General features: G+C 42.8%; 1 protein-coding gene across 3 annotated transcripts in view; it reads left to right on the forward strand.

The window, feature by feature from the left end:
* Window positions 1-26689, forward strand: part of WDR25 (WD repeat domain 25) — a 102734-nt gene that overhangs the window by 36801 nt on the left and 39244 nt on the right. For all 3 annotated transcript variants that reach the window (XM_044272735.1, XM_044272733.1, XM_044272734.1), the window contains exon 3: window positions 22429-22576. In XM_044272735.1, the coding sequence (XP_044128670.1) occupies window positions 22429-22576 (148 nt within the window). The remainder of the gene's footprint in view (window positions 1-22428; window positions 22577-26689) is intronic.

Below are 26689 nucleotides of genomic sequence, written 5' to 3' on the forward strand. Positions count from 1 at the left end.
TGTTGTAAAATGTCATTCAAGAAACGGAAAAGAGAACTGCAGCCGTCTTTACCATTCCTGCAGATTTGTCTCCCAATTTTCCAAGCGGCGGGTCTGTCTGGTTAGGCGGCTATTTCAGGGTGTCGCCATTGCACCCAGGCCCGCTGCCACACATGTAATACAGATGGCGCCCGGTAGGTGGGAGCTCTGCTGGGAGCCAGGTGCAGCACATTGCACTGCTGAGAGCTTACGTATCCAGCCGGACGATGACCTCCTACCCCCTGGAAACGGTAATGGGGGGCAAAATTATTTTCAGAATCCCGTTGTTGCTCATTTTATCAAGGTGGTCTGGATCGGGCAACCATCTGATATGTATGGGGCCTCCCGACTCTCCTCTTGCATCAGATAGGTTGGGCATGTTGGATTTCAGCATGCCCGATCCTTTCGTTCTCAGGGAGATAAGCCACGTCTTGATGCATCTCCCCTTTTCCATATCTTAAATGGTTTTTCCAAGATTGTAGAACTGATGACCTATCCTCTGGATAGGTCACCAGTGTCTCATCGGTGGGGATCTGACACCCGGGACCCGTGCCTATCGGCAGTTTGAGAAGGTACCGGCTCTCCTGTGAGCTCCCTGGTTTTCTCACAGCTTTCTCTAGGACAGTGACGTCACGTGGCCTAGGAGCAGCTCAGTCCCATGGAAATGAATAGGGCTGAGTGCAATACCAAGCACGGCCACTACACAATGTAAGGCGCTGTGCTTGGTGAACTTTGAGAAGGCCGGTGCCTTCTCAAACAGCTGATAAGCAGGGGTCCCAGGTGTCGGACCCCCCACCAATCAGATACTGAAGACCTATCCAGAGAATAGGTCATCAGTTCTAAAGTCTTGGAGAACCCTTTAAACACATGCATGCTCGACTGAACGGTGGAGAGAGCCATTAGCCGACAGTTATCTGGTTTGTGGCAAAGGTTTATATAAATGGATTATTTTAGCCTATATAGATCCTATACAACATGGCGTCCCTGCATATGGCGGTAGATTAAGTCAATATACGATGGGTGATGGGACCAGGAACTGGTTATAGACCTGACACTTTCCAGATGTACTGAGGGCATCTCTGCTGTGTCCCATCCTCATGTGCCATGTGAACCTAAAGAGCGCCCCAAACCCAATATTAGGAGGCAGATTATGTCTCTGAATGGGAATAGCCTTGTACCATCCGTAACACTGCTTGATTGGAAAATTCGGCCGGTCTGTCAAACAATGGGGCAGAGAATCATAGTGTAGAGCTATTGTTATTTCAGGCTATTTTTTTTCTTGTCTGCTGCCCTTTACATCTCCGCTTGCCAGGTAAAATACCAGCTATTTTTCCTATTACAGAGAACAGTCACTTACAGGCTTTCACTGCTGCGGTTGTTTCCAGCCCGGCTCCCGCTATATAGTAATTTACAGAGAGAGCAGATAATCATAAGAGTCTATAACCACTCCAGCGATATTAAGAGCAGTGACATAATCCACTGCAGGGTTGTCAGCTAGAAAAGCCCCTCATTTCCTCATTTCCCTGGATTGTGTTTACAGCGGTCGCTGCGGGGGAAACTCTGAAGGTTGTTTAATATTGCATCTTAAAGGGCAAGTTCTGTGGAAGGAACCGCAGATGTTACCCTCTGTGCTCATGACTATCGTCTACAAGACTGTAGAATAACTGTTATAGGGTAGATTGGGCAGTGCCCTGTTATAATACTGCCCCTGTATATCAGAAATTAACTGTTATAGTACTGCCCAATTTACTGTACAACAATATAACATACTGCCTCCTACGTACAAGAATATAACTACTATAATACTGCCTCCTACGTACAAGAATATAACTACTATAATACTGCCTCCTATGTACAAGTATATAACTACTATAATACTGCTCCTATGTACAAGAATATAACTACTATAATACTGCTCCTATGTACAAGAATATAACCACTATAATACTGCTCCTATGTACAAGAGTATAATTACTATAATACTGCTCCTGTGTACAAGAATATAACTACTATAATACTGCCTCCTATGTACAAGAATATAACTGCTATAATACTGCTCTTATGTACAAGAATATAACTACTATAATACTGCTCCTATGTACAAGAATATAACTACTATAATACTGCTCCTATGTACAAGAATATAACTACTATAATACTGCCTCCTATGTACAAGAATATAACTACTATAATACTGCCTCCTATGTACAAGAATATAACTACTATAATACTGCCTCCTATGTACAAGAATATAACTACTATAATACTGCCCCTATGTACATGAATATAACTACTATAATACTGCTCCTATGTACAAGAATATAACTACTATAATACTGCCCCTATGTACAAGAATATTACTACTATAATACTGCTCCTATGTACAAGAATATAACTACTATAATACTGCCCCTATGTACATGAATATAACTACTATAATACTGCCTCCTACGTACAAGAATATAACTACTATAATACTGCCTCCTATGTACAAGAATATAACTGCTATAATACTGCTCCTATGTACAAGAATATAACTACTATAATACTGCTTCTATGTACAAGGATATAACTACTATAATACTGCTCCTATGTACAAGAATATAACTACTATAATACTGCTCCTATGTACAAGAATATAACTACTATAATACTGCTCCTATGTACAAGAATATAACTACTATAATACTGCCTCCTATGTACAAGAATATAACTACTATAATACTGCCTCCTATGTACAAGAATATAACTACTATAATACTGCCTCCTATGTACAAGAATATAACTACTATAATACTGCCCCTATGTACATGAATATAACTACTATAATACTGCTCCTATGTACAAGAATATAACTACTATAATACTGCCCCTATGTACAAGAATATTACTACTATAATACTGCTCCTATGTACAAGAATATAACTACTATAATACTGCCCCTATGTACATGAATATAACTACTATAATACTGCCTCCTACGTACAAGAATATAACTACTATAATACTGCCTCCTATGTACAAGAATATAACTGCTATAATACTGCTCCTATGTACAAGAATATAACTACTATAATACTGCTTCTATGTACAAGGATATAACTACTATAATACTGCTCCTATGTACAAGAATATAACTACTATAATACTACCTCCTATGTACAAGAATATAACTACTATAATACTGCTCCTATGTACAAGAATATAACTACTATAATACTGCTCCTATGTACAAGAATATAACTACTATAATACTGCCTCCTATGTACAAGAATATAACTACTATAATACTGCTCCTATGTACAAGAATATAACTACTATAATACTACCTCCTATGTACAAGAATATAACTACTATAATACTGCTCCTATGTACAAGAATATAACTACTATAATACTGCCTCCTATGTACAAGAATATAACTACTATAATACTGCCTCCTATGTACAAGAATATAACTACTATAATACTGCTCCTATGTACAAGAATATAACTACTATAATACTGCCTCCTATGTACAAGAATATAACTACTATAATACTGCCTCCTATGTACAAGAATATAACTACTATAATACTGCCTTTGTGTACAAGAATATAACTGCTATAATACTGCTCCTATGTACAAGAATATAACTACTATAATACTGCTCCTATGTACAAGAATATAACTACTATAATACTGCCCCTATGTACAAGAATATAACTACTATAATACTGCCTCCTATGCACAATAATATAACTACTATAATACTGCCTCCTATGTACAAGAATATAACTACTATAATACTGCCTCCTATGTACAAGAATATAACTACTATTAGCTCTGGGCGCTCATATTAAAAAACAGCGGAACCAAGCAGTAGCGACCCTCCTCTCCCAGATACAAGTGCTAGAAATGACGCACAAGCACTCACAGGCCCTTAGATGTGCACCAGAACTCTCAGAGGCTCGCACAAAACTTAAGAACCTGCTGAATGTCACGTCAGCTAAATTGCTTTTACGAGCCAAATTCCGGTCTTATGCCCATGGAGATAAGGGGAATAGGCTAATGGATGCCCTAGTCAAAAAGCAGAAGACTGATTCCTTTATAGCAGCTGTAAAAGACGCTAAAGGCACGATTCACAAAAGCACCCCAGACATTGCGGATTACTTTTGTGCATTCTACAGAGACCTCTATAATTTAGCGCCACCAAATCAACTCTCGCCTGCCCAATTAGGAGAAGCAACTGAGAAATTTATCTCCTCCCTTCAATTACCCACTATCACCCCACTACAGTCGGCTCAGCTCTTGTCCCCTATTACAGACTCTGAAATTACTAAGGTCCTCTCATCCATTCCCTCCGGGAAAAGCCCGGGCCCCGATGGCTTCACCATCTCCTACTACAAGACCTTTAAGCACATCCTAATCCCGCAATTTAACGTCCTCTGTAATTACTTACTCCAAGGGGGTTCTCTCCCTCCACAATCGCTCTCGGCCCATATCACGGTAATTCACAAAGAAAATAAGGATCCCCTAAACTGTGGGAGCTACCGCCCTATTTCGCTGTTAAACACAGATGTGAAATGGTCGGTTCTCCCTGACATTATCAATAAGGAGCAGGTGGGGTTCGTCACTGGCAGACAGGGGAGTGAAAACACGGTCCGTGTCATACACCTAATCTCTCACGCCCGGCAGAATTCTATTCCGCTGGCCCTTCTCAGTACAGATGCAGAGAAGGCCTTTGACAGGATCAGTTGGCAATTTATGTCTCGGGCACTGTCAAAATTTGGCCTTCCGGACCAGTTCATCCAGTCCATCTTCTCACTTTATTCGCTTCCCTCTGCCAGGGTCCGGATCAACGGCACGCTCTCTCCAGCCTTTCCCATTACTAATGGGACAAGGCAAGGTTGCCCTTTTGTCACCTGCACTTTTTGTTATTCTCATGGAGACCCTGCTGGCCAAAATTCGGCAAGATCCGGACATTCAGGGGATCACTCTAGGGTCACATACCCATTTGACAGCTGCTTTTGCAGACGATCTCCTGGTCATCACGTCCAACCCCCTGACCTCATTTCCCAGACTCCAAGCCCTTTTTGAGGAATATGGATTGGTCTCTAACTTTAAGATTAATTACGCTAAGTCACAAGCCCTGAATATTTCTTGTCCATCTTCTACCATCGAATTGCTCAAAAGTTCCACCGCCTTTTCATGGGCCCCCAAATCAATCCCATTTCTGGGCACTCGTATCTCAGCGAAGCCAGAGGAACTTTTTGAGCTTAATCAAGCCCCCCTCCTTAGATCCATTAGATCGCATTTACACTCCCTGAAACTCCCGTTCATATCGTGGATTGGAAGGAAGAATTATATCAAAGCTTTTATTGTCCCCAGACTACTTTACCTCATCCAAACACTCCCTATTTGGCTACCCCATTCCTTCTTTGTGGAGGTCCGCAGAATCTTCTCAGCTTTTGTATGGTCTGGTGGGTCCCCCAGAATAGCATATACCACCCTCACTCGGGAGAGAAGGTTGGGAGGCTTCGGCCTACCTGACATATACCTTTACTATAAGGCATCTATGCTAAACAGAGCTTTGTGCCTTCTCTCCTGGCGCCCTCTCAACCTTGTCTCCCAACTGGAGTGTGATATGCTCCCCTATAGGGACAAGCTGGCTCTATGGGGTTTACGCAAATGTACTGCTAATAATAAGTATACCTCGCCTTTATGGAAGGGCTTACTACTGGAGTGGTCCAAATTATACCAGACCTCGGCCCTTCAGTTTCCTAGCCCGAGTCTTCCCTTACATCTGCTTCAGTCCTACATTCATCCTACCACTTCTGAGGCAACAGGGATCTGGGCCATGTTGTCCAACCTCAAGCTACAGGACATTGTGTCTGCTTCAGGTGCCTTAGACTGGAGCAAAATTTTCGCACTCCCGAGGGTACAGGCAGCCTCTTTCCTGGCGGTTATGGCCTTTAAAAAGGACCTAGCACTTCTCAGTAATATTCCTAGACCTCCAGAAGATTCCTCCTGGTTAGAAGGGAAACTTTCTAATGCCCAGCGCCCACGGAAGCCTCTCTCCACTTTCTATAAGGAGCTGCTCTCCTGCTCTCCTCCGCCCCTCCAGATCTGTGGTTCCTCGCAGCCTGGGAAAAGGAGCTATCCACAACTCTATCCGAACCCGAGAAGGCTTTTATCCTCGCCCATTCTCACAGATTCAACCGCTGCATAAAGATACAAGCTAACTCATACAAATTACTTACAAGATGGTACAAAACACCAGAATTCCTCCATAAGCTCAACCCCGCTATCCCAGATAGTTGCTGGTGGTGCGGAGGAGGTCCTGGCTCTCTATCCCATATTTGGTGGAGTTGTGAGAAAATTCAGCCTTTCTGGGTAGAGGTGGTAGCGGCTAAAAACGGGGCCTGTAATACCCGTATAACATTAGACGCAAAACTTCTGTTACTCTGAGGGAGCCAGCGTGCCGTTAGGGCACCAAAGTCGAACCTCCCGACTATGCTTATTATGGCAGCTCGCCTGCTGATACCTCTACTGTGGAGGAATGATTCACCCCCATCCCTATTAATATGGATCGAGAAAGCCGATCAAATATACAGGTTCGAAGAGCTTGCTCACTGGGAAACGCACTCCAGAGCGTTGTTTGTCAAGACATGGTCCCGCTGGAAGCGATATCGCGGATTCTAGACGTGTCTAACTTATGCGACTGATATCTTGTTTCCCCCCCCCCCCTCCTACCTGTGTCTCGTCCCCCTTGTCCTCCGTTAATTTGTATGCACGTGTAATTGTGCTCTTTAAGTTGTGTAGCAACCTTCCTGAAATGCTGTACCTGCTGATTAAGCATGACTCCAGCTGCGTCTGGTACATAAGATGTCTGACTTTTCACATGACTGTGCTTTTCTTACAATAAAAATAAATTTGATTAAGAATATAACTACTATAATACTGCCTCCTATGTACAAGAATATAACTACTATAATACTGCTCCTATGTACAAGAATATAACTACTATAATACTGCTCCTATGTACGAGAATATAACTACTATAATACTACTCCTATGTACAAGAATATAACTACTATAATACTGCTCCTATGTACAAGAATATAACTACTATAACACTGCTCCTATGTACAAGAATATAACTACTGTAATACTGCCTCCTATGTACAAGAATATAACTACTATAATACTGCTCCTATGTACAAGAATATAACTACTGTAATACTGCCTCCTATGTACAAAAATATAACTACTATAATACTGCTCCTATGTACAAGAATATAACTACTATACTACTGCTCCTATGTACAAGAATATAACTACTATAATACTGCTCCTATGTACAAGAATATAACTACTATAATACTGCTCCTATGTACAAGAATATAACTACTATAATACTGCCTCCTATGTACAAGAATATAACTACTATACTACTGCTCCTATGTACAAGAATATAACTACTATAATACTGCTCCTATGTACAAGAATATAACTACTATAATACTGCTCCTATGTACAAGAATATAACTACTATAATACTGCTCCTATGTACAAGAATATAGCTACTATACTACTGCTCCTATGTACAATAATATCACTACTATAATACTGCTCCTATGTACAAGAATATAACTACTATAATACTGCTCCTATGTACAAGAATATAACTACTATACTACTGCTCCTATGTACAAGAATATAGCTACTATACTACTGCTCCTATGTACAAGAATACAGCTACTATACTACTGCTCCTATGTACAAGAATATAACTACTATAATACTGCTCCTATGTACAAGAATATAACTACTATAATACTGCCTACTATGTAGAAGAATATAACTGCTATAATACTGCTCCTATGTACAAGAATATAACTACTATAATACTGCTGCTATATACAAGAATATAACTACTATAATACTGCTCCTATGTACAAGAATATAACTACTATAATACCGCCTCCTATGTACAAGAATATAACTACTATAATACTACCTCCTATGTACAAGAATATAGCTACTATAATACTGCTCCTATGTACAAGACTATAACTGCTATAATACTGCCTACTATGTAGAAGAATATAACTACTATAATACTGCTCCTATGTAGAAGAATATAACTGCTATAATACTGCTCCTATGTACAAGAATATAACTGCTATAATACTGCCTACTATGTAGAAGAAGATGGTTCTTACATTTTAGTTGTATTTTTTTGCCATCTCCTTTACTCATCCTTTCTGCCTTTCCTTACGATTTCTCTTCTTCAGTAATCATTTTTTTATTACTTATTACCGCCCTGAGGTGTTCCTGTTTTATGATGTGACCTGCTTGCTTAGTGTGAGGGTTTTTTCCAGTGGATACTTTGCATCTGATCTTTCCTAGGTTTCCTTTGGGTCAGCTCTTCAGTTCTCATTATCCCTCCTGCTCTGGGGAGAGTTGATAACTCGTTGAATGCTTTGGCCGTTTAGGAGATTTATATCTCTTTGCTCCCCCCGGGAGGTGATAGAACTGGTCTTGTGAGTCGGCCGTTCATACATCAGTAATCACTGTATTGTGAAAAGTCGTCAAATCCATAACTGGGATTTTTGATGGACTCCTGCAGAGAAGCTCATGATGATGGGATCATCTGTTGACCATGACAGAATGCCGTCCGTCCACTGATCTCCAAGGTCTGCCTGTTTCACGTCGCTCGGAGTGCCCAGGTTTATCTGTACGTTATCTGAGTGCAGTCTCGCTGAGATGTTCCTGCTCCAGACTTCACTTCAGCTCCTTGGACAGGACGTAGCTTTCTGACAGCTACCAACGTCAGCAATGATGGCTCTCATTGTCTATTTTCTGTCTCACCTGGTCATCCACGGACAAAATGTTCCAGAATATGTACGTGTGTGCATCAAATTATTTTGCTTTATGCCCGTTTCTTACCCCCCAGTAGAGAGTTTGTACGAGGGGACATGGCAGAAGAAAATTTCTGAGAGTCAAGGATATGCGCCTATCTTGGACGTTTATGGCATATCCACATGTTATGCGTCTTGGACACACACGTATCTTGTGGCCATTGTGTGTAGCGGTGGTGGACAGTCTTTTCAAAATTCACATACAAGTTAATAAAGACATCTCTGCACACGAGGCCACCTTTCTGGTCAATGCAGCCATTAGACAGAACCCCGTTCTCGAGAAGGGTGCAAGTCCCCGAGGTAGGACCTGAATCTGTTGGACGTTTATTGAATATGCTATGGACACGCCATATGTGTCTGAGATGGGACTACCTCTTTAAATGAGATGGCCTATCGGTAAGGTATGCCATCAGTGTCGGATATTTGTGGGTCCCACCTCTGGGACCTGCTTCTATCTCTAGAACGGTTCACCCAGAAGTGAAGGAGAGCACACTGTGCATGCGCAGAGATCTCTCCATTTATTGCTATGGGAGTTCGCTCAACTGCTTTATTAAAGGGGTTCTGCAGTTTATTTTAACTGATGATCTATCCTCTGGATAGATCATCAGCATGTGATCGGCGGGGGTCCGACACCCGGGACCCCCGCCGATCAGCTGCTTGAGAAGGCAGCGGCGCTATAGCAGCGCCGCGGCCTTCTCACTGTTTACCGCTGGCCCAGTGACATCACGACTAGTATCAACTAGCGTGGGCGGGGCTAAGCTCTGTTCACTTGAATGGAGCTTAGCCCCGCCCACGCTAGTTGATACTAGTCGTGATGTCACTGGGCCGGCGGTAAACAGTGAGAAGCCCGCGGGGCTCCTACAGCACCGCTGCCTTCTCAAACAGCTGATCGGCGGGGGTCCCGGGTGTCAGACCCTCGCCGATCAGATGCTGATGATCTATCCAGAGGATAGATCATCAGTTTAAAAAAACTGCAGAACCCCTTTAAGTCCCAAAGCTGTGACTGGAGAGCCCATCATGCATGCTCAGCCACATCTCCATTTACCACGTGTGGAACTGCAAGGAGTAGCCACGTCAATGGTTGTCTATGTTTGGAAGTCCCATGGCATTAAATGTAAGGTGGCCACGCATGTGCGGCTGCTCTCTGTGAGATAGGAGTGGGACCAGCACCTATCCTGGTGACATGCCATCCATGTCTCAGATTGACCGACCCTTCTGACTCTATGCTGTGGTCACCGTACATTGTTGGCCATTCTTCCAAACATCTGTACTGTTCCTGCGCAGAGATGATGCAGGCACAGGAGCTGTGCTTGTGCCCTCACTTGCAGGTGTCATTGTAAAGCAGACGTCTTGCTCTAGAAGCTGGGATCAGAAACAACTCCAATCTCGTCCATATAATACTTTTAGATACTGCGATCTATAGGGACTTATTAGAAACCTTATTATTATTTTATTTTGCAAATCTATTATCAGGGTGTGAAAGGCCAAGATAGGAGCAACCACTGTAAGTACCAGCCTGGGCAGTCAGGGTTACAGATATGGCTGAACGACCGCCGACCGTGCGTAGCATTGTGTACCGCACTAAAGTGCTGCAAACTATGCTGATCACATAACTCTTGCCATTGGGAGTCACTGACCACTCGGATGTTTCTGCAATTTTTGCCGTCCCCGCTGGTGCTTGCTGAGGTTATTCTTGTCTGGGCCATTAAGAGGCCAACATGGGAAAAAACATTTTTAAATATAAAAGAAAAAACCCTTCTACCTCTGTGCTATTGCTGTAATCATAACGGCCTATAGATTTAACTCATTATTTACATTACATGTCAGCTTTGCTATTTATACAGGGGTAGAATGAGCAGAGTCATCTCGTAATCATTAAAGGGGTTCTCTCACTTCAGCAAGTGGCATTTATCACGTAGAGAAAGTTAATACAAGGCCCTTACTAATGTATTGTGATTGTCCATATTGCCTCCTTTGCTGGCTGGATTCATTTTTCCATCACATTATGTGCTGCTCGTATCCAGGTATTATGTCCACCCTTCAATCCAGCATCGCTGGCCGTGCTTGGACACTATAGGAAAAAGTGTAAGCACGGCCACAGATTCTGGATTGCAGGGTGGTCGTAACCATGGAAACGAGCAGTTTATAATGTGATGGAAAAATAAGTCTAGCCAGTAAAGGAAGCAATATGGATAATAACAATACATTAGTAAGTGCCTTATATTAACTTTCTCTCTATAATAAATGCCACTTGCTGACGTGAGGCAACCTCTTTAAAGGGTACGTACTTTAATAAAGTTTATTTGATCCCAAGCCATCCAAGAGCCATAACTTTATTTTTCCATCAATCTATTCCATATAAAAGTTTTGCTTTTTGAGGGACGAGATATACTTTTTAAAGGGGTTGTTTATCCCTAGGGACATTTTCTACAGACCCCTAAATATACTTTGCTTATCCCCGATGCTGGGGTTCTGGCTCCATCTCTGCAGCCAATGACTGGTTGTCACTGCTGCAGCTAGAAATGTGGACGCAGGGAGTCCTGGGACCTGCAGAGCCAACGGGGCGTCGTTGGAGCAGGAGCCCAGTGCCTGGGACCAGGTAGGTATGATTACTGCCGTGGGTCCCGCCACACTCGAGCGTCTGCAGAAAAAGTCCCCAAGGGTGAACATCCCCTTTAATGGCTCCATTTATTGTAGCATATAAGGTATTCAGAAACTATACAAAAATAATTTCTCAGGTGGATAAAAAAAAAGACTCAATTCCACCATTGTTTTTTGCTATGTGGTAGCATGATCACCGTGACACCAAATTTATATCGTTTTTGTTTTACTACTTGTAAAAAATGTACATTTAAAAAAATATATAATTTGTGTCACTATATTCTGACACTCATGGCTTTTTTTTTTATTCTTCTTTCGATGGAGCTTTTTGAGGATTTTTGTTTTCCCCTTCCAGGGTGAGATTTAGTTTTTATTGGCTCCATTGTAAGGTAAATCTAACGTATGGAGGTCACCATGCGACATAAATAACGTGATGTTATAATATTTCAACCATAAGATGTGGAAACTTTTTGTTAGTATTTAAAAAAATATATATTATTTTTTTTTTAGATTTTTAACTTTTCTTTTTAAACTTCTTTGTTGTCCCCTAAGGGAGCTTGAAGATGTGACTGCTTAACGGGCTTCTGTGTCCCCCCCCCCCCCCCATTGTGCAATTTTCATTAGCTGACACTAGCTATTTGCTGAGTGCAATCATACATGTCCTACCTTTTGTCTGTGGCTTATTTCTTGTAAAAATCATACTTTTATCATATGCAAATTTCTTCACTACCAGCAAGTTGGGCGTGTACTTGCCGCTTCTAGACACGCCCCATCTCCTCTTGATAGACAGGGCCAGCGAGCGCTCTCCTCTTCCCGTTGGCCGCGTCTGCTGCTGAATTCCCGTGCCTGCGCCATAACGTTCCTCGAACGGCGCAGGCGTACTGAGTGAAGGACGCACGCTTGCCAGCTCCTTCCTCAGTGCGCCGATTACGTCACACTACAACCGGAAGAGAAGGCCCCGCCTCTTGGTGCACTAAAGCCCTTATTTGTATAATGAATAAGTTTTTTTTTTTTTCTTTCTAGGAAACTCTGCATTCGATTTTCACAAGATAGATATCATTTTATTCAGCAGGATCAATATTACCGGGCAGTGTGTCTGGTCTCATGGGGCTGATCCTGCTGACAGGTGCTCTTTAAAGATTTTTTTTTATTTTTTTTTTACATTACACTTTTTTTACATGAGAGCCGGATTACAATGTTCTCTTTCTCTAATATGTGACCTTCACAGTGAAGCCGGCGTGTCGCCTCTACATTTAATAACCGCTACTTTATGTGAAACGACCTTCCGGCAGATACTCATTTTTGAGCCGACGTCGATATTGGCATATTTATTTCCAGGATAGAACCGTATTTTATGTTTTTACTGCTGACATCTACTTTTTACGATTGAAGTTTTGCATAGTGTCTAACTTTTCACTTGGGTGACACAGCGGTTGTCTTGGTTTTACAGACCTGTATTCCCCCCCCCCCCCCCCCTTGGTTTCTTGTCATATTTAAAGGGGAACTCCACCTTTTTATGATCCGCAAATCCATTATCTTTGGAATATATCTCCACTTTACTTGGCTTCTTGTTTGTTTTAATCACTCGTGTGCTGAAAAGAAGTCTGCCGTGAAATGGAAACCGTAGACAAGCTGCTGCTGATACATCTTTTATGTTCGGGGTATTTGGAGGGCTCCGTTTTTTTTAAGAGGCTCATTAGTAGCCCAGATATGAATATGCTAATTAGCTCCGCTGTCTTTTTACCTGCGCATGCGGCACTTAGCTTAAAAAAAATAATTACCGTAAATAAAGGAGATCAAAATCCTACAAGGTAACCGCAGAAGAGCATTATCTGTGCAGACACTGAACCAGTAGAGGCTGTGGTCCTCAGGCCAGAGATCTGAAAGAAATCCTGCAGTATTCTGAATGCAGCTTTGGATGTGACCGGAGTATAAGAGGCTCAGCACACTGTAAATAAGTACAATTTTTGCAAAGTTTATTTATTATATATATTTTTTTAAATCAGAAGACTTTCACTAAAGAATGGCGTGCACACGTGGAGCGACACATCCTGGATTTTGCTGGGTGGATTTGAGCGCATATGTACAAAGGATCCGTCGCCCGCTGCTGCGGGCCTTCAGAAGAGATGGCAATTTGTGGGAATCCTTCGGTGTTTCAATTAGTTTTGATGCGGGAAAATAGTTCACAAAACTGTCAAGCTGTCATGGATCTGCGAGTCGGACCCTGCGCCGTATTCCTCTGCTCGGAGGAAGTGGGAGACGGAGCGTTGATATTCTAGCAGCGTCCCCTCCGAGCGGAGCGCCTTATAATTTAATTTAAGTCTGTTAAGAATTTTTATTGTCTTGCAGAACACTCTGTACTTCACACGGCTGAAGAGACAAAATAAGTGTTTACATTATTTATGTCACGCAAGAACGGCTGCGGCTCAGCACCGCGCACAAGATAGCGGGGGAATAGAGAGAATAAACTTCTGTTCAGCTCATCAAAACGCTCAGCGCACGCAGGACCCCCTTATACCACAGGAGAGGCATAGTAATGTTCAATCCTGCCCCGCATGGAAATCTGCCTGTTCAAATCCATCATTGTGTCCATAGGAGGCAGTATTATCGTAGTTATATACTTGTATATAGGAGGCAGTATTATAGTAGTTATATACTTGTATATAGGAGGCAGTATTATAGTAGTTATATTCTTGTACATATGAGCAGTATTATAGTAGTTATATTCTTGTACATAGGAGGCAGTATTATAGTAGTTATATTCTTGTACATAGTAGCAGTATTATAGTAGTTATATTCTTGTACATAGGAGCAGTATTATAGTAGTTATATTCTTGTACATAGGAGCAGTATTATAGTAGTTATATTCTTGTATATAGGAGGTAGTATTATAGCAGTTATATTCTTGTATATAGGAGGCAGTATTATAGTAGTTATATTCTTGTACATATGAGCAGTATTATAGTAGATATATTCTTGTACATAGGAGGTAGTATTATAGCAGTTATATTCTTGTATATAGGAGGCAGTATTATAGTAGTTATATTCTTGTACATAGGAGCAGTATTATAGTAGTTATATTCTTGTACATAGGAGGCAGTATTATAGTAGTTATATTCTTGTACATAGTAGCAGTATTACAGTAGTTATATTCTTGTACATAGGAGGCAGTATTATAGTAGTTATATTCTTGTACATAGGAGGCAGTATTATAGTAGTTATATTCTTGTACATAGGAGCAGTATTATAGTAGTTATATTCCTGTACATAGGAGCAGTATTATAGTAGTTATATTCTTGTACATAGGAGCAGTATTATAGTAGTTATATTCTTGTACATAGGAGCAGTATTATAGCAGTTATATTCTTGTATATAGGAGGTAGTATTATAGCAGTTATATTCTTGTATATAGGAGGCAGTATTATAGCAGTTATATACTTGTATATAGGAGGCAGTATTATAGTAGTTATATTCTTGTACATAGGAGGCAGTATTATAGTAGGTATATTCTTGTACATAGGAGCAGTATTATAGTAGTTATATACTTGTACATAGGAGCAGTATTATAGTAGTTATATTCTTTGACAATTTTCTTTTTATTGAAAATATGAACATCAAAGCAGATCATAAGTGAACAGTTCTCACAGTTCGCCACATACAGCATAAACGCTATAAGCCGCTGTAAGAGAGCGGGATTACAGCTCCATGGTACACACACAAATATTGATCAAGCAGGTAGTAAATAATCACAGTAAAGACATAAGTTCTAGGTCCGACCTGCAGGAGTACCTGTACATGGTTCAAGGCATCATCAGTATCGCAAAGTGATCCACTTCTTTAATAACATTAGAGATTAAGGAAGGAGGGAGGGTGGAAAAAATAGGAAGGCCGGAACAGGGTGTAGGGAGAGGAGGAAAGGAAGAGCAGGGAAGGGAAGAAACTGCAGGGAGGGGAACGAGAACAAAAACCCATCCATGTGCCCTGTATATCTAGAGCCTTGTAAGTGTTTCCCAGTTTGGTGTCCTATCACTAGGAGCGTTTAGAGAAATCCTGATCGCTACTTTTATAAAAACGATCTATCAGGAGAGAGAGAGCTCGTAGCCGACTCCATTAAAGACCTATCGGTGCGCTCCTAAATCTCTTGACACTATCTAATGTACACTACTCGACTCCCCTGAACAGGAACCAAGGGGTCCACAGTTTCACAAATTTGTTGTGGCTCCTATTCTCCCAACTCGCTAACTCCTCCATCCGACATATATGATCCACCTTATTTAGCCACGCCTCTACTGTGGGAGGGTCTGTGCATAGCCACATCTGCGGAATGAGTAATCTGGCTGCTTGGAGCAGTTGAGTAATCAAGCATTTTCTAGAAGGCGAAAAAGCAGGAGTTGGGAGCCACAGGAGCACAAGCGAGGGAGTTACCTCAGTGGAAACCTTTGTAATATTCTTTATAGTGGACAAAATCCCTTCCCAATAAGGGCGAATCTTCGGGCACGACCATAAGATGTGGGACAACGTTCCAGTGCCCTCCAAGCATCTCCAACATAAATCATCCTGTCTCATCCCTCTAATATATAATTGTTTTGGGGTCCGGTACCATTGGGTGAGGACCTTGTATGAATGCTCCTGAATCCTAGTGCATCTAGAGAATCCGTGTGAATGTGCGTGCATACGCATCACATCTGTCTCGCTCAATTTCAGATTCAACTCAGTGGCCCAGTGCCTCGCATATTGCGGCATTCCAGGAGAGCGGGGACTAACCAAGGCCAAATAACACAAGGATATCAGCTTGCGAGGGACGGTCTCGGACACCAGGAGTTTCTCAAACCACGACTGCGTCAGGCAATGTCTGTTGTTCCCTATGATTGGTTTGGAAACAGAGTTAAGCTCAATCTGCTCCAGGAAATTGCATGATTGGAGTAGTGAGTGTAGGGGATGATCCCCAGTCAGAGCCCCTGAGGACAGGTTCAAGAACTCTTCTGTTTTATATTTACGTAGCTTAGACCAAACTGGCGCAACCTGTCTCGCTTTTGGGCGTGCGGCAAAGGGGAGTAAATCTGCTGGCATAGAAGGCGAGGGATTATTCAACAGATCAAGCGTCTTATTCAGTTGCTGAATCACTGAAGCCGTGCCCCCTAGCAAGACCTGCGACCTAAGGTTAGAAGTATTAAGTCCCCATAGTCCCGCCCTCTGCACCGGAGAAAGTTGGGCAAGCTCCATGTCGCTACCCCAAATACGGTACTTAGTGGCATGTAGCTGAATCCACCTCTTCAAATGTATTGCTTGGTAATAAAGATGAGCGTCCGGTAGTCCAAATCCCCCCGTATTCCTCCTCTGAATCAGTCTGTTATGGGCTATCCTGGCAGTCTTCCCTCCCCATAAAAACGTTCTAAACAGTCTTCTAACTGTACCAAAAAAGGACATGGGGAGAAAAATGGGCAGCATTTGGAGAACATACAGGAGCCTGGGCATGATGAATGCTTTTAAAAGGTTCTTCCTACCCATCCAGGACACGTAAGGAACCTTGAGTGAGTGGAGTTGTGTCTGTATATCCTTCAATAGGGGGCTATAATTCAAAGGAAAAATCTGATCCAGACCAGCCGGAAGCCTGACACCTAGGTAAGAAAGGTGGGAAGTCTGCCATATAAACGGTGTTGTATCCTTTAAGGTAGACACCGTATTTTTGGGCGCCGAGACGTTCATAGCTTCCGACTTTGTGTAGTTGGCCTTGAAATTAGAGATTCTCCCATATTGTTTAAAAAGGGATAGAAGATGCGGAAAGGCCTCGACAGGGTTAGAAAGCATTACCAAGAGGTCATCCGCATATGCAGCGGTGACAAAGTCTTCTGAGCTACCGGTGACCTTAATGCCCTTAATGCCGGGGTGTTCTCTAATAGCTTGTAATAAAGTCTCCATCACCATAATATACAAGGTGGGGGACAGAGGGCAGCCCTGGCGAGTCCCATTCGTGATTGGAAATGGCTGAGACAGAGTCCCATTTACCCGGATACGAGCACTGGGATCGCTGTAAAGGGACATAATAGCATCCTGGAACCTCTCAGGGATGCCGAATTTGTGCAATGTTTTTCTCATATAGCTCCAGCTCACCCTGTCAAAGGCCTTTTCCGCATCCACACCCAGCAGCACCAATGGAGTACCTCTATTCTTGGCCAGTTGCATTGCTGAGATTACTCTGCATGAATTTTGACAACCCTCGCGCCCAGGCACAAACCCCGACTGGTCTGGATGGATCAACCTAGGTAAGAACGTGGCCAGGCGAGACGCCAGTACTTTGGCCCACACTTTTACATCTACATTGAGGAGCGAAATCGGTCTGTAGCTACCGCATTGACTAGGATCCTTCCCTGCTTTGGGCAATATTGTGACTGTCGCCTCCAGAGACTGTTTGTGTAGGGTGGCTCCTTCTAACAAGGCATTGCACCAAGTGGTCATGTGTGGAACTAAAAAAGGTGCAAATTTTTTGTAGTATCCTGCGGAGAACCCGTCCGGACCCGGGCTCTTCCCTAAAGGCATAGACCCTAAAATGCTAGATAATTCCTCCCCAGTCACCGGTGCAAGGAGCTGCTCTTTCTCCTCCGTCCTGAGTGTCGGTAGGGTCAGATCCGCTAGAAACGTATCTGCCGCCTGCGCTATATCTACCTCTGAGTCGCCTTCTGCACATTTTAGTCCATATAGATTGCTATAAAACTGCTGAAATTCAAATGCAATGTCCGAAGTTTTATGCTTCAGCTGTCCCTGATTATCCCTAATCCCATGAATATATGATGCATCTTTCCGTTGCTTGATAAGCGAAGCCATGAGCTTAGTGCCCTTGTCTCCGTGCGCATAAAAGCGATATTGGGCACGTTGATAGGACTTAGCGTGGTGATAATTGAGATGGTCTTTCAGCTTTATTCTAGTTAATCTGAGTTCCTCTTGAGTCTCAATGGACTTTGACTTTTTATGCAGTGACTCTAGGGTTGAGATTTTATCCAGCAAAGAACGGAAGGTTGCAAACCTCTCTTTCTTCTTCCTGCTACCCAGGGCTATCAGCTCGCCTCTAATGACCGCCTTGTGAGTTTCCCACACAGTGGCAATAGAAAAGTCATCCGTGATGTTCTCCCGAAAGAACTGTTGAAGTTTAGTTCGAATATTCCTCACGTCCTCCTCACCATCCAACAGAGTCTCATTGAGCCTCCACTGCCTGGCGCGTTGCGGCAATTCCGAGAACACCACGGATGTCGTCACTGGGGCATGGTCAGACACAGTCATAGGGTCAATGGTTGAATTACTCACTAGCCCAGCATGACAAGTAGAAACGAAAATATAGTCCAGTCTGTTATATACCTTATGTGGGGCCGAGAAAAATGTATAATCCAGCTCTGTGGGATGAATCAACCTCCATGTGTCAATTAGCTGGGTTCTAGCCAGGAGTTTATTAATCCTACTCAGAGCTACATGGGTTAGTTGTGAGGAGTGGTCCGACGCATCCACTAAGGGGTTTAGGGCAACATTTAGATCACCTCCCACCAGCCACACACCCTCAGCAAAAGAGGTCAGCGCCTGCAAGGTCTTTTTAAGCCATGGGCCCTGGCCCCTGTTCGGGCTATATAAACTCGCCAGTGTCACCAGAACCGTCCCAAGCTTACCTTTGACAAACATGTATCGGCCATCTGGGTCCGCTAAAGAAGCAATGAGGGAGAAAGGAGTCCCTTTAGATATGGCGATCCCCGCACCCCTGGAAGCCTTGACGTGAGCGCTGATGAACCAGTGCTGAAAGTAGGATTGAGAGAGCTTAGGAATATGTCCTAACTTAAAATGCAATTCCTGAAAAAAACAAATATCAGTGTGTTGTTTCTTCAGAAGTCGGATCACCTGTGATCGTTTCTGAGGGGTGTTAAAGCCCCGCACATTAAATGTGGTACAATTAACCGTAGCCATCAGTACTTCAAGTGACATGGGAACACATATGCATTAATAGGACGAGACATGGATAGGTAAACTGGGTGAACAAAACCAATAGAAAATCTCCAAAGGAGGCTCTGGCGCTTTCCCGAGTCAGGCGCGGCTCCCCAGGGCCCCATCGCCAGTGTAAACAGAACATGCAGAGCGCCAAATATGAGGAGCCCACCCGAGGCGGGAAAACACCAGAACAAGACATAGGGGCCTCCCATAGCCATGTGAAAGCAGCCCAAACGTGTAACCACAGTCGGTGCTGCTCCCAATACCACAGTCTAGCACCCCAACCTCTATAAAGCGTGCAAATGTAAATTACATACGTAATCCCTTTAATCCTTTCCTCAAATGTACTAGCCCCAACATAACCATACATTCGCTATAATTATAGTTCAAAACATCATTAAAGTAACCTGACAACCCCTAATGCACTTAGAGAGGCAGATATCATTGGGTAAACAACAATGGCAGTCGTCTCGGCCGGTCCCATCCATTACGCAGCAAACGAAAAATGTGATAATGAACAGAAGTCCCGCCAGACCAAAGGCGCTCCTCTACTAACGGAACCCAGGAGGCCTTTGATTAAGAGAGAGTTATACAACCTGCCGCAACAGTTCAGGTGGTTCTTTGCTTAGCCCCCGGGCCTTTCCTTGAGGGGACTCTGGTCCATCTGGAACATTCCGGCAGCTCCGGTAGTGGGACCCCAGTGTCCGCCGATGGCAGCCATGATGGTATCACTTGTGGCGTAGTATTCAGCAGCTCCCACGCCGCCGGCAGGTCACTGGGGGTTCGTACGGTGCACCTTCTTCCTTCTTTGGCAAAGGTCAAGCCGAAAGGAAAGAGCCATTTGAACGGGATTCTGTTCAGCTTCAGTATCTCTGTAACCGGGCGCAGGGCTCTCCTTTTGCTCAATGTAGAGGGTGCGAGGTCCTGGAACAGTAGCACTTTAGCACCGTCATATTTAATGTCCCCTTTATCTCTAGCTGCCTTAAATAGAGCCGCTGTATCTGTGTATCGCAGGAGGCCACAAACCACATCTCGGGGGGGGGTCCCCTTCTTTAGGCCTGGGACGTAACGAGCGATGTATGCGCTCAATTGCGACTGTTGAAGCAGACTCCGGGCCCAGCAGGATTTCAAAAATGGCGGTCGCGGCCGCAGGCAGATCATCATGAGACACTGTCTCCGGGATGCCTCGGAACCGGATATTTTTCCGCCGGCTCCTATTCTCCTGGTCTTCAATCAGGGAGTATGCGTGGTCCAGGGAGGACAGGTAAGCGGAGGAGTTATCACCCAACACGCGGGCATGCTCCAACATGGCGCTTTGCGTCTGCTCTAGCTTCTCCACTCTGTGGCCGATATGCTTCACATCTCCCTTGATCTCTGTCAGCTCTTGCAGCACAGGGTATAACGCCGAAGTAAGCGCTTCCTGTAGAAACTTTTTGGAAATAGGCTCCGGTGCTTCAGCCTGTGAGCTCCGGGAGCTTTCTGCATAAGGGCTGTCTGCTCTGTCAGCGTCTTCAATACCCTCATCCGGGTCTGTCGGCGCCATCTTAGGCCGCTCCGGTGCAGTAGATGTAGGCTTCTTGTTAAAGTATTTCTCCATGTCGGAGGGTCCTTTATCTTGTTTAGGAGAATCAGTCTTCTCTCTGGGGGTATATCTGCCAATTTTCACCATCATAGCTTAGAAAGGGTGCGAAATAAACCACTTTATAGGGTCATGGAGAGGAGAGCTCTTCTCACATGCGGCCGATCAGGACGCCGGTCAAGCTCCGCCTATAGTAGTTATATTCTTGTACATAGGAGGCAGTATTATAGTAGTTATATTCTTGTACATAGGAGGCAGTATTATAGTAGTTATATTCTTGTACATAGGAGGCAGTATTATAGTAGTTATATTCATGTACATAGGAGGCAGTATTATAGTAGTTATATTCTTGTACATAGGAGGCAGTATTATAGTAGTTATATTCTTGTACATAGGAGGCAGTATTATAGTAGTTATATTCTTGTACATAGGAGGCAGTATTATAGTAGTTATATTCATGTACATAGGAGGCAGTATTATAGTAGTTATATTCTTGTACATAGGAGGCAGTATTATAGTAGTTATATTCATGTACATAGGAGGCAGTATTATAGTAGTTATATTCTTGTACATAGGAGCAGTATTATAGTAGTTATATTCTTGTACATAGGGGCAGTATTATAGTAGTTATATTCTTGTACATAGAGCACAGTATTATAGTAGTTATATTCTTGTACATAGAGCACAGTATTATAGTAGTTATATTCTTGTACATAGGAGGCAGTATTATAGTAGTTATATTCTTGTACCTAGGAGGCAGTATTATAGTAGTGATATTCTTGTACATAGGAGGCAGTATTATAGTAGTTATATTCTTGTACCTAGGAGGCAGTATTATAGTAGTTATATTCTTGCACATAGGAGGCAGTATTATAGTAGTTATATTCTTGTACATGGAGCAGTATTATAGTAGTTATATCCTTGTACATAGGAGCGGTATTATAGTAGTTATATTCTTGTACATAGGAGGCAGTATTATAGTAGTTATATTCTTGTACATAGGAGCAGTATTATAGTAGTTATATTCCTGTACATAGGAGGCAGTATTATAGTAGTTATATTCTTGTACATAGGAGCAGCATTATAGTAGTTATATTCTTGTACATAGGGGCAGTATTATAGTAGTTATATTCTTGTACATAGGAGCAGTATTATAGTAGTTATATTCTTGTACATAGGAGGCAGTATTATAGTAGTTATATTCTTGTACATAGGAGGCAGTATTATAGTAGTTATATTCTTGTACATAGGAGCAGTATTATAGTAGTTATATAGGTCATCAGTTAGAAAGTCTTGGAAAATCCTTTTAAGGGTTTGTTTCTGTTTTGTGTTGATTTTCTTTTTCCTTGTTTTTTTTTAGGTGTGGGATGCAGTGGACTCTGGTAAACCTCTATGCACGGTCTCATGCCACCGAGGTGCCGTACGTGATGCGCAGTGGTCACTCTGCGGCAGGAGGATCCTCACAGGGGGCTTTGACTCCCTCCTGCATTTAACAGATGTAGAAACAGGTCAGTTTAATGGGATTTGATAATACCTCACCGACGCTGAATGGAGTTTCTTGATAAGACAAACTCCTTCTGCTCAATAGCGGGGTTCCTGAATATAATGATAAAATAGAAGTAAAAACTGACACACACAAGCAGAATCTGTGAATGTGACTGTAAGTCTTTACACCATTAAGCATTTGGATAAAGCTGATTGACAAAACCGCTTGTCACTGAAAATGTCAGTTGTGGGTTTTTACCCTCATCCATCTGACCGGGGGAAAATTTTCAGATCACTGATTTATTTATTTAAACTTTAATGTTCTTTTAATTTAACATCGAGGCAGCGTTACAGTGACTTCTCATTGCCTGTGATCTCTTTTATGCACACAATTACCTTTCCCATTTCGGCGCCTTGCTTTACTACGTAGCAACACCGGTAAGCTAATTACTATGTCAGATACAATTTGTTACTTTCTATGTCACTATAGCGCTTGACATGGCTTTAAAACATGATAAGACATTAGAATGTGCCGGTAACATTGATGTCAGCAGCTGGAAAACATGTCGTACGCGGCATTATGCAGTACTTGCAGTCTTTTTCTGTACATAAAACCCTTAAAGGGACTCTGTCACCAGTTTCTGACCGCCACTTTTAAAAATATGGTTCTGTGCATGGAGCCCTTGTGATTCCTATTGTGGTGTTAAAAGCTAAATCTGCAGGCTCATTTAGTTAAAAAAACGTTTTATCTAACCTGTCAGTCATCTTGTTAAGGTGCCCAGGGCGTTGCTCATGGCTTGAAGTTGCCGCCCGCCGCCGCCGTTCGTGCCCAGCTCCTCCTCTGCTCTCATCAGCGCCGCCTGAAAATACTTAGATACGCCTCCGGCTCTCCCTCACTCCCCCCTTATTCTTTTCTAAGATCCCGCGCGTGCGGCAGTGTTCGCGTTATCGGGAGGTTGAGCGAAGTGCCCGCGCATGCGCACTTCGCTCAATGAGGCTGAACGGAAAAGTCCGCACGGGCGCATCAGGCACAGGCCTGTGCGCACGCGCGGGATCTTAGAAAAGAAGGAGGGGGGAGTGAGGGAGAGCCGGAGGCGTATCTAAGTATTTTCAGGAGGCGCTGATGAGAGCAGAGGAGGAGCTGGGCACGAACGGCGGCGGCGGGCGGCATCGTCAAGCCATGAGCAACGCCCTGGGCACCTTAACAGGATGACTGACAGGTTAGATAAAACGTTTTTTTAACTAAATGAGCCTGCAGATTTAGCTTATAACGCCACAATAGGAATCACAAGGGCTCCATGCACAGAACCATATTTTTAAAAGTGGGGGTCAGAAACTGGTGACAGAGTCCCTTTAAATTTTAAATATGCAATGTGTTAGTTTTTGGAAATATTTCACTTTCTCTGGCATTCAAACAGATCTGTGTTCAGATTGTAAAGGAAGAGCAGCTCTTCATTCCCTCTCTCAGCAGGAAGTCACAGCACAAACTAAAGCATCATTCTGCAGATGAAATACTGCTAGCGAGTCATCTTCCATTAAACAAAACCATTTTGGGCTGGATTCACGTCTGCGTTGTGAACTCCAGCATTCTGATCTGGTTATTGTATCTGGCATATATGGTGACTTTCAGCCGGGCAAAAAAATACTACACGTAGCAAAAAGCCGGCATATTTACCCAAAGTGAATAGGGATCCAGAGTTGTGCGGGGGTATCCGGCTATGCTGGATACAGTGAACTCTGGCAGTCTATTCCTCCGCCAAAACAGACTGACTGAGTTCACAGCGCATGTTTGAGCGCGGCCTTGCTGTGAATTAGAGCAGGGCTGCATTTACAGCTGATCTCCTGCCGATCAGATAGTGATGGACTGTTTTGAGAATAGGCCTTTACTTATAAATGCGTGGACAACCCCTTTAAAGGTGTTGTCCAACCTAGAAGGTGAAAATCCCAATGTACAAAACTAGTGTCTTTTTTAAAAAAAAAAACACCTCAGCTGTCCACAGCCCCACTGTTCCTGCAGCGCTGACATGTTCCTGGCTGCTCTCGGTCTGCGCTGAACTAGAAGTGGATTTGTCCTGTGACTGCTGCAGCCAATTACTTGCCTCAGCAGTCGCATGTGCGTGAATGGCCAATCACTGCTAGTGACACGTGACTGCTGAGGCCAGTGATTTGGCCACGAGACCAAACCACTCCCGGTCCAACAGGGACTGAAAGCATCTTCGATCTGCAGGACAAGGAGAGGTAATTTTTTAAATATTTTTATTTATTTATTATTTTAACCCCTTAACACAGAATCATATATATGTACATGATTGGCATTAAGAGGATGTATGAGGCGGGCTAGCGAGCTGATCCCACTCCATATGTGGCGACTTCAGACTATATAACACAGCAGACGTCTGATCGGGAGCGAAGGTAACTACATCCCACTCATTTAACCCTTCAGGTACCACGATCATTAGAGACTGAAGCATCTCAGAGGTTTAGGGGCGTCTTCTGTCTGATTATGATTGTCTCCAATCGGATGCTATGAAGACCTGGGGCCTTGTGAAGGCTCCCAGTCCTGTCATAGTAATTTTGTGAAAATCCCATAGACTGTGGTACAAGGGATCAGACGATCGCATGTTTGATTCCCCTGAGGTGTCCAAAAGTTAGTGTAAAAAAAAATTTTTTTCTTAAAAAAAGAAAAATCACAAAAATATTAAAAATACAAATCACTCCCTTTTTGACAATTTTACATATAAAAATTAATAAATAAATAAATAAACATAATTGGCATTGCTGCATCTGAAAATGTCCAAACTATTAAAATATTAAAAATTGTCCTGCAAAGTGAATGCTGTAACAGAAAAAAATAAATAAAGATATGTGATTTGCTATTTTTTTGGGCACATTGCCTCAAAAATAAAAAGTGATCAATAAATTGGTACTAATAAAAACTACAGCTTGCCCTGCAAAAAATTAGCCCTCAGACAGCTCTGTGAATGGAAATGTTAAAATGTTATTGGTGTCCGAATATCACGAAGTGGAGAATTATGTGGTAACTACATAATAAAAACTACTTACGTTTGATTTTGCCGGAATTGTACCGACCCGCAGAGTAAGTTCCTCATGTTGTTTTTAGTGCGCAGTAAACCACATAAAGCATTATCAAAACCTGATTTTTTTTTTTTTCAATTTTCCAGTACAAGATATAGTAAATTAAATAGCTACATAAAAAAATATAACTTGTTCTGTAAAAAATAAGCCCTGATATATCTCTTGGAAAGTGGGAAAAACGAAAATTAGCCCAGTCTTTAAGGGGTTAACTCGGCTATTGTTCTGTCCATTGTGGTTGTCTTATAGGCTGGACAGTCCCTTTTTGGAGACAGCAGTTGTTTTTTTTTTTTTGTATTTTATTTTATTTTTCATCATTGCGTTCGTTAAATTTTTTAAAGGGATTGTTCACCCCTGGAGGCCTTTGATTGAGACCTCCCCTCCAGCATGCTTGGACCTGCAGAGGGTCTCATACTTAGGCCTCTTTCACACAACCGTTTTTTTTTCCCGTTGTGCGGGCCGTTTTTTGCGTTCCATATACGGTCCGTATACAGAACCATTCATTTCAATGGTTCCGCAAAAAAAACGGAATGTACTCCGTGTGCATTCCGTTTCCGTATTTCCGTTTTTTCGTTCCGTGAAAAGATAGAACATGTCCTATTATTGCCCGCAAATCACGTTCCGTGGCTCCATTCAAGTCAATGGGTCCGCAAAAAAACGGAACACATACGGAAATGCATCCGTATGTCTTCCGTATCCGTTCCGTTTTTTGCGGAGCCATCTATTGAAAACGTTATGCCCAGCCCAATTTTTCCTATGAAATTACTGTATACTGTATATGCCATACGGAAGAACGGAAACGGAAACACAACGGAAACAAAAAACGGAACAACGGATCCGTTTAAAACGGACCGCAAAACACTGAAAAAGCCATACGGTCGTGTGAAAGAGGCCTTAGTAGCCTGATCCCTTCCTCTGGGTTGCCAGCTCCTTCGCTCCCCAGCCACCACTGTCTCACTCCAGTCCCAACATGTCAACCTTTAAGTTTGATACTGGTCACGTGACTGCTGCAGCCAATGACTGACCGCACTCAGGTCATGTGA

Source organism: Bufo gargarizans, chromosome 11 (genome assembly GCF_014858855.1).
Source record: "Bufo gargarizans isolate SCDJY-AF-19 chromosome 11, ASM1485885v1, whole genome shotgun sequence".
Lineage (NCBI taxonomy): Eukaryota > Metazoa > Chordata > Amphibia > Anura > Bufonidae > Bufo > Bufo gargarizans.